General features: G+C 44.0%; 1 protein-coding gene across 1 annotated transcript; it reads left to right on the top strand.

Annotated features, from left to right (window-relative positions):
* Positions 1 to 934: 934 nt before the first annotated feature.
* LOC143208233 (uncharacterized) lies at positions 935 to 13,513 on the top strand. Its single transcript, XM_076422440.1, has 10 exons — positions 935 to 1,106; positions 1,404 to 1,537; positions 2,600 to 2,710; positions 3,318 to 3,476; positions 5,262 to 5,493; positions 6,651 to 6,807; positions 7,926 to 8,175; positions 8,273 to 8,522; positions 9,830 to 10,036; positions 11,905 to 13,513. Exons 1-10 carry the CDS (start codon positions 1,046 to 1,048, stop codon positions 12,213 to 12,215), a joined length of 1,872 nt encoding a protein of 623 aa, XP_076278555.1. The 5' UTR covers positions 935 to 1,045; the 3' UTR covers positions 12,216 to 13,513.
* The last annotated feature ends 348 nt before the right edge of the window (positions 13,514 to 13,861 follow it).

Genomic DNA, 13,861 nt, shown 5'->3' with positions numbered 1-13,861 from the left:
TGGGAATCATAAAGACGACACTGCCATAGAATATGATCTAAGTCCTCGGAGCTATAATTACACTTACAACTAGGATCACTAACAATATTTACTTCATACAGAGAGGCAGCGAGATTATAATGATTGGCCCTGATACGGTTTACTGTGGATATAAAACCCCTTTTAATGTAGTCATCAAAATTTTGAGCAAACCAGGGAGTTTGATTTGGGTTGCAGAACTTTTGGAAATAATGTATACTCTTGATGGTTTCTTGCTCAGTAATTGAGGATCGAGTGTTGACAATGCCTTTTAGTCTGAGCTGACAAGTAAAATCGGTGGGAGGAACTTGAGGAATGTCCGCTGACAATGAGTTAAAAGATGTGGCAGCTTTTGCAAGGGAGTCCGCATCTTCATTTCCATACACTCCTATGTGTGAAGGGATCCAGAAAAATTTTATGGAATGTGCGTTGTCCTGACGGAATTTCACATATTTCTTTCTAATTTCGAGAATGAAAGGATTTGTTCTGATTTTGAAGCTGATGGAACTGAGTAATTACCTCAAGTGTTATGCAAATACGTGTGAATACATATTAGATCGAAGGAACGACACGAAATCTTAGCAATTACGAAACCAATAACGTTTCCATTTAATAACATTTTCACCTTGCTCGCTCGAGTTCTATCCATACAAGTGTGATAAAACAATCAGCATATCTGTAAAAAATTTAATCCGATAACCTCTGCGATATCTCCGCAGTGTTCAGAGTTAGATCGACGTATCATGCATCCTTTTTATCAAGTGCTTTTTCCGGTAACATGGCGTTCCCTCGCATTCACCTTGCACATATAATCGTTCACGAGACTTAAGATAGCAGCTCGTTATTTTATTGGACAAAACGTCGCGTCGGATTCGCATTAGCCGGAGGACAAGGCTGTTGGTTTGCGGAACGATAGAGTTGTCTGACATCGACGACGGTCTAGCGAAGTCGTCGATATCTCTTATCTCGATATAAAAGAAACAGTTCGTCAGTGGTTTCGTTTAAAGACACCGCGGATACGGACGATATGACACGGTTCGCTATTTTCGCGACTCTTCTGGCCGTGCAATTCGCCAGCGGCGTTTCGGGTAAATCAGCAGATTTATGGTTCTTCCGTGGACCCACCCTTTCTCTGTCGAAAACGTGGCCATCGCGTACAACCCCCTTCGTCCCTTTGCCACTCGAAGCCGATCTCGCCCCGCACCCTTCGCTTTCCGCTTTGTTCGAGATTTATTGCGCTCATCTTTCGATGTGAAACAACTAAATCCACCAGGGGCAAATGCGTGCCGCGTTCCCAATGCGAAAAACTTTCGTTAGAGTGCTCTGAATTTGTCTTGCTCGCGGTGATCAGTGACAGTGCTTCAAGCCAGACCTCGTTGTTTCAGAATATGAAGAAGTTAGGCAGCTTCGGATAAGACGGGAGCCGAGCGCGGGCAGCGAAGAAAGTTTGAGCGATCATCAAACCGATGCCAGGACATATTCGTTTGGATCCTTGTCGGATGCAGCGTACGCTGAAAAGGTATTTCTATCAAAGATCGGGAACATGGTTCATTCGTTTTATCTCTACGGAAATGTGACAGTAGAAACTTGAGTTTATTCGAGAACATCGATATACTATTTTTAAATTGTCAAAATAATTTAGGGAGAAATATATAAATAGCTACAGTGGGTGTACAAAGTGTTCGTACACCTTTTCAAAACTAATAACTTTTTTATAATTGTACCAAATTGCCTGATTTTTTGTAATCAATTAGAAGCATTGGTTTACGAAATTATATGCAAAAAAGATATTCCGAAAATTATAATTTACAAGGTTATACATGCAAAGATAAAAAAGGGATATTTTAAAACTTTTTTATTTGGGCCCTCGATGAAAATTTAAAATATATGTTTTGTAGGTCTATGTTAGTTTTATTTATTATTATTATTGTTGGTATAACTAACATAGATCTACAGAAGATATATTTTAAATTTTCATTGAGGTTCCAAATAAAAAAGTTTTACAAAATGCCTTTTTACCACGTTTTTATTACCTCGCTTTCTTGTCTGTCTATCTGTCTGTCTGTTTGTCTGTTTATTACTGTATGTAACCTTGTAAATTATAATTTTTGGAAAGCCACTTTTGCATATAATAATTTGTACACCGACTGTATAAACCATTTCTAGTGTCACGGATCGTTGAGGGTAACTAATTCGATCACCGTGGAAAGAATCTGCTCCTCGGAACACTCGCAGCAGCGGAGAACGGGGATCACAAAACGATGACGAAGCATACGCGTATTGTTATCCTACGCGCGAGCCATCCGCAGTGAAAAGAGTGTCCTACGGCAGGAAGGGCGTTTTAATGCATTTATTGCCACGGTAGTTGAATGTAACGGCAGACATAACATTTTACCGTGCGAACCCCGCGAGAATACAGTGGACGCTTTGTCCGGGAGTTGAGGCAGTGCAAACCGCCGCGGAACTGCAAATATATGGCGGTCCTGGGACCCGATCCTTTTTCCCTTCGTCCTCTCGCAGTGCACTGGTTAGCGCGACAACGTTCTCCAACTGCATCTTAAACTATCGTTTCTTTCCGCAGATTCCAGAAGTGGAACCGAGGAATGTGCGTATCGTCGAAGGCTACCCCATGATCGTGAAGTTCAAAGACGCTCCAACCAACCTGACGTCTTGCAAGACCACTGCACAGAACGTACGTAAACGCATTTGTATTTTCACTAACAATCACGCACAACAATTTCTTAAGCAACTCCAACCATTTTGCATATCAAACGACTCGCTTTTGCACATTCCCAACCGCACATTGAAACCTCGGTTGCGCTATAACTTAATGGCAAACAGTATCACTGTTACAACGCAACTTGAATCGATTTGGCTACAGCACGCCGCGCCGCCGTGCTTTAACAGCGAAGCAAATACTGTTACTTAACTTCGCCGGAAGAACGTGACTGACATCGTAACTCCAAATTATCGTTGAAGCACGTGTAAATTTGTCTGATGTAGTAAACAGGATTACTTTAAAAGCCTGCGTGATACTTGGAGCGTGTAATCATAGAGTCAAGTGGCTTCCGTTATCCGGCGTGCTTCGCGAAGGTGAATTTTGCGAATTATAATCAGGATAATGACTGTTTCTTTCGCGCGATTGTTCCTCTCTTACGAATGCTGCTAAAAGGACAAAGAGTGTGTGTGTAAGATGTGAAAATCTTTTTCCAATTTCTCTGCTTTTTGTTGCTCGTCAACGTCACTTCGGTAATTTGTCGTGACAGTCTGTTTCCTACAGGACAAAATGAAAATTTCAGAGCACGGTGATCGACATGCATGACTGCAAATTTCGCTGGGTGGTAAATCGCAACGACTCGGGACCGTGGACTTTGACAGCGTTCGTCAACAACAGCGTCCCGTTAACCGGCGGAGTGAACGTCTTGGTGTACGAGGATCGAGAGAAAACCGAGAAAATGGTAAGTCCCCTGGTAAATCGAGAGCCGAGGATAGAATCACTTAATCTACCGCAGCCTCGGACAGCGAAACTAAACCTGTCAGTTGAGAACTCGGTCGTCACCGAGCGAACTCGAGAGTCGCAGCTGGAAATCGGAATAGGAAGAAGGCGACGGATCGTTTATCTTTTTATCAGGACCGATAAAGCGACGGGCTCTCATTCGCTGTCCTAGAAAAGCTTTCGAACGGTTTGCAGTCGGGAACAATAAGCGATTCGACGTGACTAATTCCATCGAAAATATCGAGCGGTTTGATTAACTTTGATCATGTAGCGTTGAGCCGAGTCGTCGATGAAAATACTGAAATTTTTAATGGATGAAAGTTAAACGAGTAAAACTGATAGGATCGGAAGTGCGCGTCGATAAAAATGTTTACCGTGCGAGCCAGTATCGCGAACGCGCGATCTCTTCGACCGAGGAGAGGCTATTGTTATTTTAGCATTTTTTCTGTGTCGGTTTGCTTTTCAAATCCGCGTATGACTGCCGGGATCGTTACACGGTAACGCGGTATAACAGCGATTATTTGCAAGGTGATAAGATCGCATAAGCGATAGTCGCATCCCGGTTGGTCTGGGATGCGAACAGCAAGCACGATGAACTTGACCACAGCCCTCCGCTGACCAAGATCCGATCGATATTTCCAATATTTCCCGTGTTGTCGATTAGTAATTACCGGCTCTCCTGCTCGCGGCATGAATTACCACTTGCGTTGCGGATTGCTCGCTTTCCGAAACGAAAGCAAAGGATTATCGGTATAGTCGGTCGAGTGGGATTGATCCAGGCTCTCTCGCTCTCTCTCTCTCACGGGCCCCGCTGCTGATATCACCGCTTAAAACCGAAGCGATCATCTTTAATGGAATTCCTACGATGTTCCTTGTATCGGGCCGTTGCCTTTGTCGTGCGCAATATAACGAGCGGCCGGAAAATATTCGTTGTATGTCGCGGTCGCGTAAAGCGGATATCGGAATTCCTGAACGGGGGTATAATAAGTTTACGATATGAAGCCAGCTGGTCAAGTAAATCACTCACCGCATAATTATCATCAGACGTACCCGGCAATGTTAATCTCAGTTTCGGTAACTGCACTGCCGCGTATCGATGTCTGCTCTATTTGGTTTCGGCAAATACCGCATCGAGTTAACTGAAGATTATAGGCATTCAGGAAATATCGATTACCGATATCAGACGGTCGATTCCGTGCTTGGCTAAATCATTAATGCACCGTCACTTTACAGTCGTCGGGAGCGTCGAGCGAACAACGATCGCGGTGTCGAACCTCCGTTGCCCTTTGCTTTCATCATTTTCACCCGTGCGAATAACAGTCCATGCAGAATCAAGTTCATCGTGTTGCATAAATATCTACACGAACCTACAGAGTTTGGGAGTAGCCAAGTTTGAAGAAAGACTAGGGAACCGACAAAAAGTCTCGATGCAACTCAATGCTCTATGCAAACTCGGGCAAGAAGTATATTAACACTTTACCTATCGGAAGCCTATTAATAGGATTTTCAACAATTTTGCTGCACCAAAAGAAAGCATAGAAATTTTCTTTTACGTTGCAATCTTAAATGAAACTAATAGATGACGTTATTGAGGGTGACTTGTCAGTTCATAATGAAAATTGCTGTTGCGACTGAAGGTTCCATTAAAAAGTGTTTAGCCATGTATCATAGATTTTTCAAAATTATGCAATAATCACCAGTCGGTAATGTGTTAACAAATGTCTCGCAATCTTTTTCTGTACGACAGAAAGACATCAGTCTAAAACGTGGCGCAGAAGGCAAGCTAGAGCCAGTCAATGGTAACATTACCTTCTGCCAGCTGGAAGATCCAAAGGGTGTGCAAACTCCTTTAATTATTGGCAGCTGTCTGTACAATATTTCTGTAGTCACAGCTCGTCACGAAGGTAACTGGACCGTCGTTTACGGAACAGAAGGAAAAATAATCCCTACGAGTGCATCGTTCAGAGTTACTACGTACTGTAAGTCGATTTTACGTAATGTTACATAATGTTTACCGTAGGGTAAAGTGCCCAAATATGAACCACTAAGTTGATGTAATCTTTTGATGATTTTAGAATGTTCTTTTTCATCCAAAAAATTACTAGTTGTAGATGCATTTCTTCACTATAAGATTCTGAGGTCAAGTTTGTTCAAAAATTAATACAGCTTGTAGAGAAAAATATTTTTTTGTGGTGTGTCATTTGCAGGTTCCAGCGAAAGGGGTTCTTAATATGGTACACCTTGAGCCCCTAATATGACACCCACACCAAGAACGTCAATATATAGCTATACCCATATTAGGGAACCCTTGGTAGTGCCATATTGAGAACTCCACGTGGACTGTTAATACTAGCTACTGAAAAAGAGAAAATGAATTTCAGACCAGACCAACAGTTGGCAAACATTAATATAAATAAACTGAAACTACAGATATGTTCAAACATTTCAAAATCACTTACCTTCCTCGAAAAAGATACAATCGGAAATCTAATCACAAAAATATTCAACACGTGGAGACACAACTGGCGGAGGATCGACATTGTACACTGTTGAGTAAACAGGGTAAACTATTGTTCTTTACAAGATATAAGGTAGTGCCATAATAGGCTACCATATACTATACACATATTTGGGCACTTTACCCTACATGTAATTATTTTAGTGAGTACAAGAGCTTGTTGCGTTTATTTGCCTGCTGATTGGGGTGGTTGCTCAGTCTCTTGATATATTTTCCAACAAAATTAGCTATTTTTGAACGATCTCTTAACACTTTGATCGCCCCGCGTAATTCGGCTAAGTTTCCCGCGAGGCCCAAATCCAACCGTCGGTACACAGAACGTAAACACAGCGAAAAGCGAGAATTCATATTGTATATCCTATATATGAAATCCTATTTTTAATTAACTCGAACAAGAAGAGCGTCAACCATATTTGGGTGACGGGGCCCCCACGGAAGCATACCCGTCACCCATATCTGGGTGACGTGGCGATCAACGTGTTAAAAAAGTCCTCATGAACCGTATAGACCCTCAAAAATTATGAAATATTCGCTGGAAGATAGTGTTGCCAGATCTCAGCACAGTTTTACCAGGAACAGTGAAAGTCTCTGAGACGCCCGAGTGGTTTTTGGTTTCAGATGACTGGACCATAGAAAGCCGCGTAAACTTGGCAGAAAATGAGACTCAGCTCCTCTGTCGGGTTAACGTCAGCGAACCGCAAGTGTTCGAATTCTGTCACTTCACGAGGCCCGACGGACACGTATTGAGCCTGTCTCCCGGAATCGGATCCGAACGGTGCGTATTCGACGGGCACGCGGAACCTTAACAATTTTTAATACGTACACCGGTAAGCGACAGTGCGCATTTAGGTGATCCCGATGGAAAGAAGAAAAACAATGTTATTGGCAGCAACAATGCGGAACTCCATTAACGGCAGCGAGCAGCCCACGATTTTGTTGAAACGGGGAACTACGCCGACGTGACGTTTAATTAACGTGTTTTCTTTATCGGACGGTAAACTTCGCAAAGTTCCAGCCCGGCGACACGCGCGCGTCCAATAAAATCGCGTTTATTCGCGCTCCTGACAAGCCGAACCGGCCGCGTCGAGCGAAATAATTTATGTAAAAACGAGAGCTAGCCGCGTCGTCGCGTCGCGGCGAACGAAAACGGATAGGCGCGAGCTTTTCAAACCGGCCGAACGTCCAACGCGCGTTTATTACAACGAGCATCACGTCCGACTTCCCTTCGTGCGCGTTGATTTTTTCATTCTCGCACATGTTTACCATTTCCTATTCCGCGGGTATATTTCCCCCTTTCGTTGTTGTTGTTGTTGTACGTAGGAGCGTCACACCGGACCGACGTACAATGGCGGGTCGTTATACGTATTACGTGTACAGTACGGGTCAGCAACCCGCCGCCCTCCCACCGCTGTTTATTTATCGCCACACGCACTATTATTTACCGAAACAAACGGCTGTACACGAGTGTTTCTGGCTTTTAAAAATTCGAATGGCTATGCACTCCACGGTGTAGTCATAAAGGCTAAGTGCTTTACAATACGCCAATAATTATGAATCGACCCGCCTAGCTACGCGCCGCGCCGCGCAGCGCGCCGCTGATCTGACCCGTAAATCAAAGCAGCCCGGCGTAATAGTCCCGCGCATCCAATGGATCATCCGATTTTTCTCCTGTGCCAGTAATCGCGCCGCCTAAACGCCAAAGCAGCCTGTACAGATTGCCCTTGTTAGCGTCTCGCTTTTATCTCCGTCAGAGTACAGCCAATTACCTGTCTGTTCTCATAGTGCTGTAGAGCTTTTTTTCAAAAAGACCGTGTCGCTATTCGAATCGCATAGAAAACGACCATTCTTCAATGTTTTAACATTGAAACATTTATAACTTCCCGTTCCGAACAGTTACGATACTTTCAACATTTCCGAGCCGGGAAATGAGACTAACAATCTCGAGTGCGGCTTGATCATTCGTTCGCGAAAGCCTGAAGACTATGGGGCGTGGAGATGTCGCATAACCGACAAGAAGAGGAATTCCTATGGCACCGTGTTCCACATGAATTCGACTATTGGTAATAATAATACACGGGTCGTAGCCGTGTTGCCGAACATCGTGGCGCGTAAAGTATACGTGAAAAGGAACGATTCGTTTCAGGTGATTTGAATTGTTTGTTATATGAATGGCGAACACGGACTCTCGTTGTCCGAGCACGATGGGTTTATTGTTGTAGCGTTGTTTTAACGTTGCCTAGATTAAATGCACCGCGAATGCAGCGCTGAGCTATTGTTGGTTTCGGAGTCCCAATGGAACAGCTTATTCCGTCTCGCAGAGTGAGGTTCGGACACCCTTCAGTCTGCCTTATGTAGGCTCCGGGCTCCCTTTGGGCGACTGTGCCGCCGAAATCAACCATGCCAGTTTTACGGATCACGGTGAATGGACATGCAACGTGGGCGTCGTTAATGGACCCGAGGAACGTCAGCCGTTCACCGTACACGTCGCAGGTAACTCCAGATAACGTCGCTGAAGCGACCGATTGCTGTTTCATAGTCTCAATCAGAATCTCTTTAACCCCCAGCCGAGCAATATCTGGTCGAACCTCGTGATTAGCAAACCTAAAGTCAAATCTAATCCCTTATGAATAAATGTTATCCCTCCTGTTTTGAAGTCGAATTCTTTGTCAAAATTAAAATAAATGTAGACGCACGACTAATACAAATCTACGAATTTAGGAATACCGTTATGTAAAGGAATAGCAGGGTCGTGGAAGGATGTGAAACGTAAAGGTACTAGCATTCAAGATTTAGCGAGATAGAGTCAATGTTCAGTTTATTTAAAACTTAAAGCTAACTTATTTAAACTAAAGAAACTCGACACCACTTAACACTAACCGAACGCAAAGAAAAAGGACTAGAACTAAGAGAAAACGAAGGATAATGAGAATGACGAAAAGAAGGACAAAAGAGAAGGCACAAGAAGCGCAAGGGCCTTGATCTTTTGAGGTAGCGAAGTGTAGCTCATGCAAAGCTGTATTTTTAACAAAGATTAATCGTCCAAGCAAAACGATAGTTTTAAACGCAAAGTGTTAACCGCTCAAGCGAAGCGGAAGTTCGAAAAGCAACTGACTCCTCGGGTAATCAGCTGTGCCCGAAGAGTCAGAACGGTGGGGGGAGAGGTGAAGAGGAGCCTTTATAGCGAATCATTGTTATGGTTTTGGCAACCCCGTCACCTCTCTCTCCCCTGTTCTACATGAAGTAAGTCGCGTGTGCCGCCGCGTAGCTCGCGCGATCCGCAACACGTTACATTACTTTAGACTAGCATTTTCGTACGCTTTCTTCTTAATTAGTTATTTATTGATGCCATAAACCTAGTTTGGTTAATAAAAAATATAGCATACATTACTATAACACTTTACAAAAACATAGAGAAGTATGCAGGGTGTGTCCGTTAAGTTATGTCACCATTTTTTAGGCATTTCCGGTAGTGTAACTAAAAAATGTTTCAGGCAATTTATAGATTTACCTAATTCGTACACTTTCTTCTTTTTACCATTGACTTAGAAAATCATTATTCCGCATGAAAGTGCAAGAAAACAGTTCCTAATGTTCCTCATGAATGTTTCTAATGAGCGAGCGTTCCTAATGAATCTCTTCCTCCACCGAAACGCGTGCTTGTATTCCAGCGAAGGTGTTAAAGTTTCCGAGACTGTTCGCCAGGTCGTTGGCATAAATTTATCCGCGATGAATCATGTACGTTGCTACAGGAATCTTACTGTTTCAGTACTAACACGTTCCATTCGTCAAAATTTCAGAAAGCTACGTTATTCCGGGGCGTGCGAAACTAATAGCCACGGGGACCGATAACATAATTCTATCTTGCAAGATCCTTCCAAATGTAACGGACAGGGCTGTTCATTACTGCCGTTGGATCCGGCCGGACGGATATGGAATTTACAGTGGCGTAAGTCATCGATACATGACCAAGACCAGCAACACTCGGTGCGAATTAATCATCGGAGGTAAGTACTGCCGCTGGTATCCTAACCGTAACCGCTAATGTAACAAACTCGACTTAATTGGAATGCAAAACTGGCTGGCCAGATCAAACTAACCGGGGGGGTAGCGATCAATTAAAGTGCAGCAAGACTGATAGATTGAAAGGCTGTGCGCGTCGATTGAGGAGCCGACAGTGAAATATTTCGCGACGCGAGGAAAATCAATGCTGAAACTAATTTTGCCACGCACAGTCTGATTTCTATCGTTCATTCACTCCGCAGGCTCTTCGGTTTCGCTTCTTTTGACCGAGAATTTGCAAATTCAAGTTATTCATTCACCCACGAATCTCATTACAGCTTGCATTCGTAACGATACGAGTTTATTGCGAATCGCGATGTTTAAATATGGTAATTAATGTACCTCGGTTAAACATATAGCAATTATTTTTCTTTGTTAATTGCTGTAGACTATGCTCAGGAAAATGACTTCCGATTTCATAATTAAATTGACTATATTTGCTGTTATACTACGGCGGTAAATGGTAGCGACGTCCGGCATTGTTCCGCATAAATAAAATACGCGCAAATCCCGCTGGGAGGTTTGGCGTCTCTTCAGAATTTACATATTCGGTATCCTTCGACGTTTTCAATTAAATTCATACAACGGTCGTTCCACTCTCGCCGCCGCGCTCCATCGAGAGAACTGGCCAATAAATAAAATCGTAACCAACGTAACAAAATATTAATACTCGCTCGACCGCTTTTAAGGTATTACCCGAGAACCCGTCGTATTGAAATTGCATCACATACATCGGGGGATTTGAAATTTACGGTCTGCTTGCCAACGCCTATTGATACCCCTAATTAGCGTGCTTTTACAAAGTAGTAAACTCTTTTTTCGGACCGCCAGATTAGTTTCGAATTCAAATCGTTACTTGCCCAAGAGAATAAATAGAGAAAAATACATATTACTCTGGCTGAATTCGTCATGATTTTTTAAAAGCTTGTACTTAGAAATTGTTATTCAATTTTTGTTTAAAAATTGATTTTGCCGAGTGGAATTGTTCGATGGCAAGGTACATGGCGGCAAGATTTATTCGAAATCGAAGAGCGCAAATAATTACGATTCCCGGTCCGGTTCCAGAGGCCTTCGTCGACTTTCCAGCTTCCCCTTAGCAAAAGTTTCCAAGGCACATACGTTTGCTCGGAAATCAGACGGAAACAAGTAAGAACGGGGGCAAAAGTATCCAAGATCCACGCAGCGCGAATACCGAAGCGGTTCCAATTTGCAGACTCTTATCTCCCGAAACGCAACATCACTTACAAAGAATCACCAATTTCGTTCCTCTCCCCTGGCCACCCTGTTCCTACCACCGTGCAGACGGTGGAAACTTCTTCCCTTCATACCGGAATACCAACGACCACTTGATATACGCGAACACGCTCGAACAAAATCGATTTCGTGGAGGCATAAAGTACGAGGTCACTTCACCGGTGTCTTCCCTAAACTGGTTAGGGAACTCGAATTTCCACGTGGCGGAACATCCCATTGACCGGTGCGCGTCTGGCGACGTCATGTACCGAATGAATAGTGTAATAAAAGTGCACGCCGCAAAACGCATTCTTTATGATTGGCCGGTAAACTGGTTCTCTTCATAGAAGCGGCCGGTGATTCTACTTGAATCGATAAGTAAAACAAAATGAACAATATTTCTACCGTCGAAGCTACGGTTTTTAAAGAGAACGGGTTTGAATAGTTTTCTGAGTTGTGTCACCGCACTGCTATTACAATCTTGCAACAGTTACCAAGTGGACAGCAATTACAGCAAAGAACGTGCTTCGGATGTCACCGTTAAAAAAACTGGCCGTAATTGTTCAACTTCTGTTTTCAGGCGGCAGGCACAGCATCGAAGATATCGGCAACTGGACATGCGTGGCCGGTTTGATGGGGGCGAAGTCGATGATCGAGGAATCCCAGACGACCGTGATCGTCTATCCAGAATCGATGAAGTACCAAACTTTAGTCGGCGTAACAGTGGCCCTTTCGTCGATGCTGGCGATCATCGTGATCGCGTTGAGCCTGGTGCAGCTCCGCAAAAGGCTTCGAGCGCTTCCGGCGGATCCGCCCCCGTATACAGTCGAAGCCGCCCCGATACCGAGGTTCATGAAGGCGGAGTGCGACTCAAAAGAATTTCGCTATTGAGCCGAGCCTTGGTGTTCGGCGACGACGACGTGTCGACGCCTGGCCAGTGGCAGCGAATCAAAGCCCATCCCGTAATTGGAAACGGCAGCGAGCTGCTCGGTCGGAAGATTCACGACTGAATTACCGTAGGAACACAATTTACTGGGGGAACTATCTCGACGACGCCCATCCATACCTTCGATATTCCCCAGGAAGGAAATATGCTAACGATCTGCAAAGAGAAACGAGTCTGCGAGGACCGGTCGCCCCCCTCTGGACCCTAGTTTCGTTCCCCCGTGTCCGCCTCCGATGTTGCCCGCGTCTCCGTGGCGGTTTAAAATGTATAAGCCAAAGTGCTTCCCCGTAAAAATGTAAATAAAATTGATTCGAAGCGTCCCGAATGACAAAGCTACGCTCCCGCCCCCGCAGTTTCCCACCGTTGTCGCTTACTTCTTCCCGTGCCGCGGTCGATCGTTAATGGCTGCGAGGACAGACGGCGAAGAAAACCGTGGGCCCCGGCCCTCTCTCCCTCCTCCGGGGAGAAAACAATTAAAGCTTGCGTGAAAATGGAATTAAAACTGGGATACAGAGTCGGACCGGCGCGGCGCGGCGCACCGCGGTTTCTCCGCGGGCCGCAGAGGTTTCTCCATTAACGAACTCCATCACCGGACGAAAATAATTTCAGCGCAGACTGTCGTTGACAGTTTTTGTTCGTTAAGAACCGGATTTGTAAGCATTCGTTTCCACCAAACTCGATTTTCTTTGCGCGACCCGACGTGCCGGATGAAAAAGAGAACAAACATTGAGAGAGAGAGAGAGAGAGAGAGAGAGAGAGAGAGAGAGAGAGAGAGAGAGAGAGAGAGAGAGAGAGAGAGAGAGAGAAACGAAGAGAGGAGACCGAGAACGATGGAGGAACGCGAGAGCGAGAGAGAAAGTGAAAAAGGAGGAAAAGGCCGATGGGATGTTCGCGAGGATTTCAGAACGACGGAATTACTTCCATTTACAGCGGCCCGATAACGAGTTATTGGATTTCGAAAGATTGAAATTGTTATCTGACGTTCCTAAAGACCCGCATTACAATATTTTCTGAAATGACTGACGCCCCGAGCTGCTATTTTTGCGCCGTCGCTATTCGACGAATCATCTGACTGTATAATATCGAATAAACCATCCCTGCTATTTAGCTTCATTTAATCCATTAAAATCTATTAAGGCGTCCTCACACCAGCGTTTCCACGTCCGTATAAATATCAATAAAAGTACTGTTTATCAGCATTGGGCTATTATAAAAGAACAAGAACTTTGATCAATAAAACTTGTCGGAACTTTCCAATTCCAATCCAATTTCAATGTCGTGGATCCGAAAAGCACTTTACTATTTATATCATACAGAAGAATATCTCGGAAAAGGATCTGTTGCTGCAATAATTTGTTGGAAAAATTATTGCAATTGGTTCAGAATAGTTTTTTTTAGCAAAGAGATCCGCAGTCTAATTATAAACAGTTCAAGCACCAACACTCGGAAATGTACAAATACATTTCGAAGCCACTGTACTCGGAGGTAACGAATTTATAGAAGCAATTTCCCGCAGAAAATTTCAGTAACTAAATACTGGCTGCATTTATTTCGCGAGCAAAATTTAAGTACGCGTCGTAGTTCTTCACAG

The sequence above is a fragment of the Lasioglossum baleicum genome, chromosome 4, assembly GCF_051020765.1.
Source record: "Lasioglossum baleicum chromosome 4, iyLasBale1, whole genome shotgun sequence".
In the NCBI taxonomy this organism is placed as follows: Eukaryota; Metazoa; Arthropoda; class Insecta; order Hymenoptera; family Halictidae; genus Lasioglossum; species Lasioglossum baleicum.
Note: the sequence above shows the minus strand (reverse complement) of the source record. Positions and strands in the feature narration are given on the sequence as shown.

What these genes read in the sequence shown, in the direction of transcription:
- LOC143208233 (XM_076422440.1), top strand. Translation starts at nt 1,046, where the DNA reads ATGACACGGTTCGCTATTTTCGCGACTCTTCTGGCCGTGCAATTCGCC. An exon ending in ATGCAGCGTACGCTGAAAAG is followed by an intron (nt 1,538 to 2,599) that starts GTATTTCTATCA and finishes TTCTTTCCGCAG; the next exon opens with ATTCCAGAAGTGGAACCGAG. An exon ending in GTGCGAATTAATCATCGGAG is followed by an intron (nt 10,037 to 11,904) that starts GTAAGTACTGCC and finishes TTCTGTTTTCAG; the next exon opens with GCGGCAGGCACAGCATCGAA.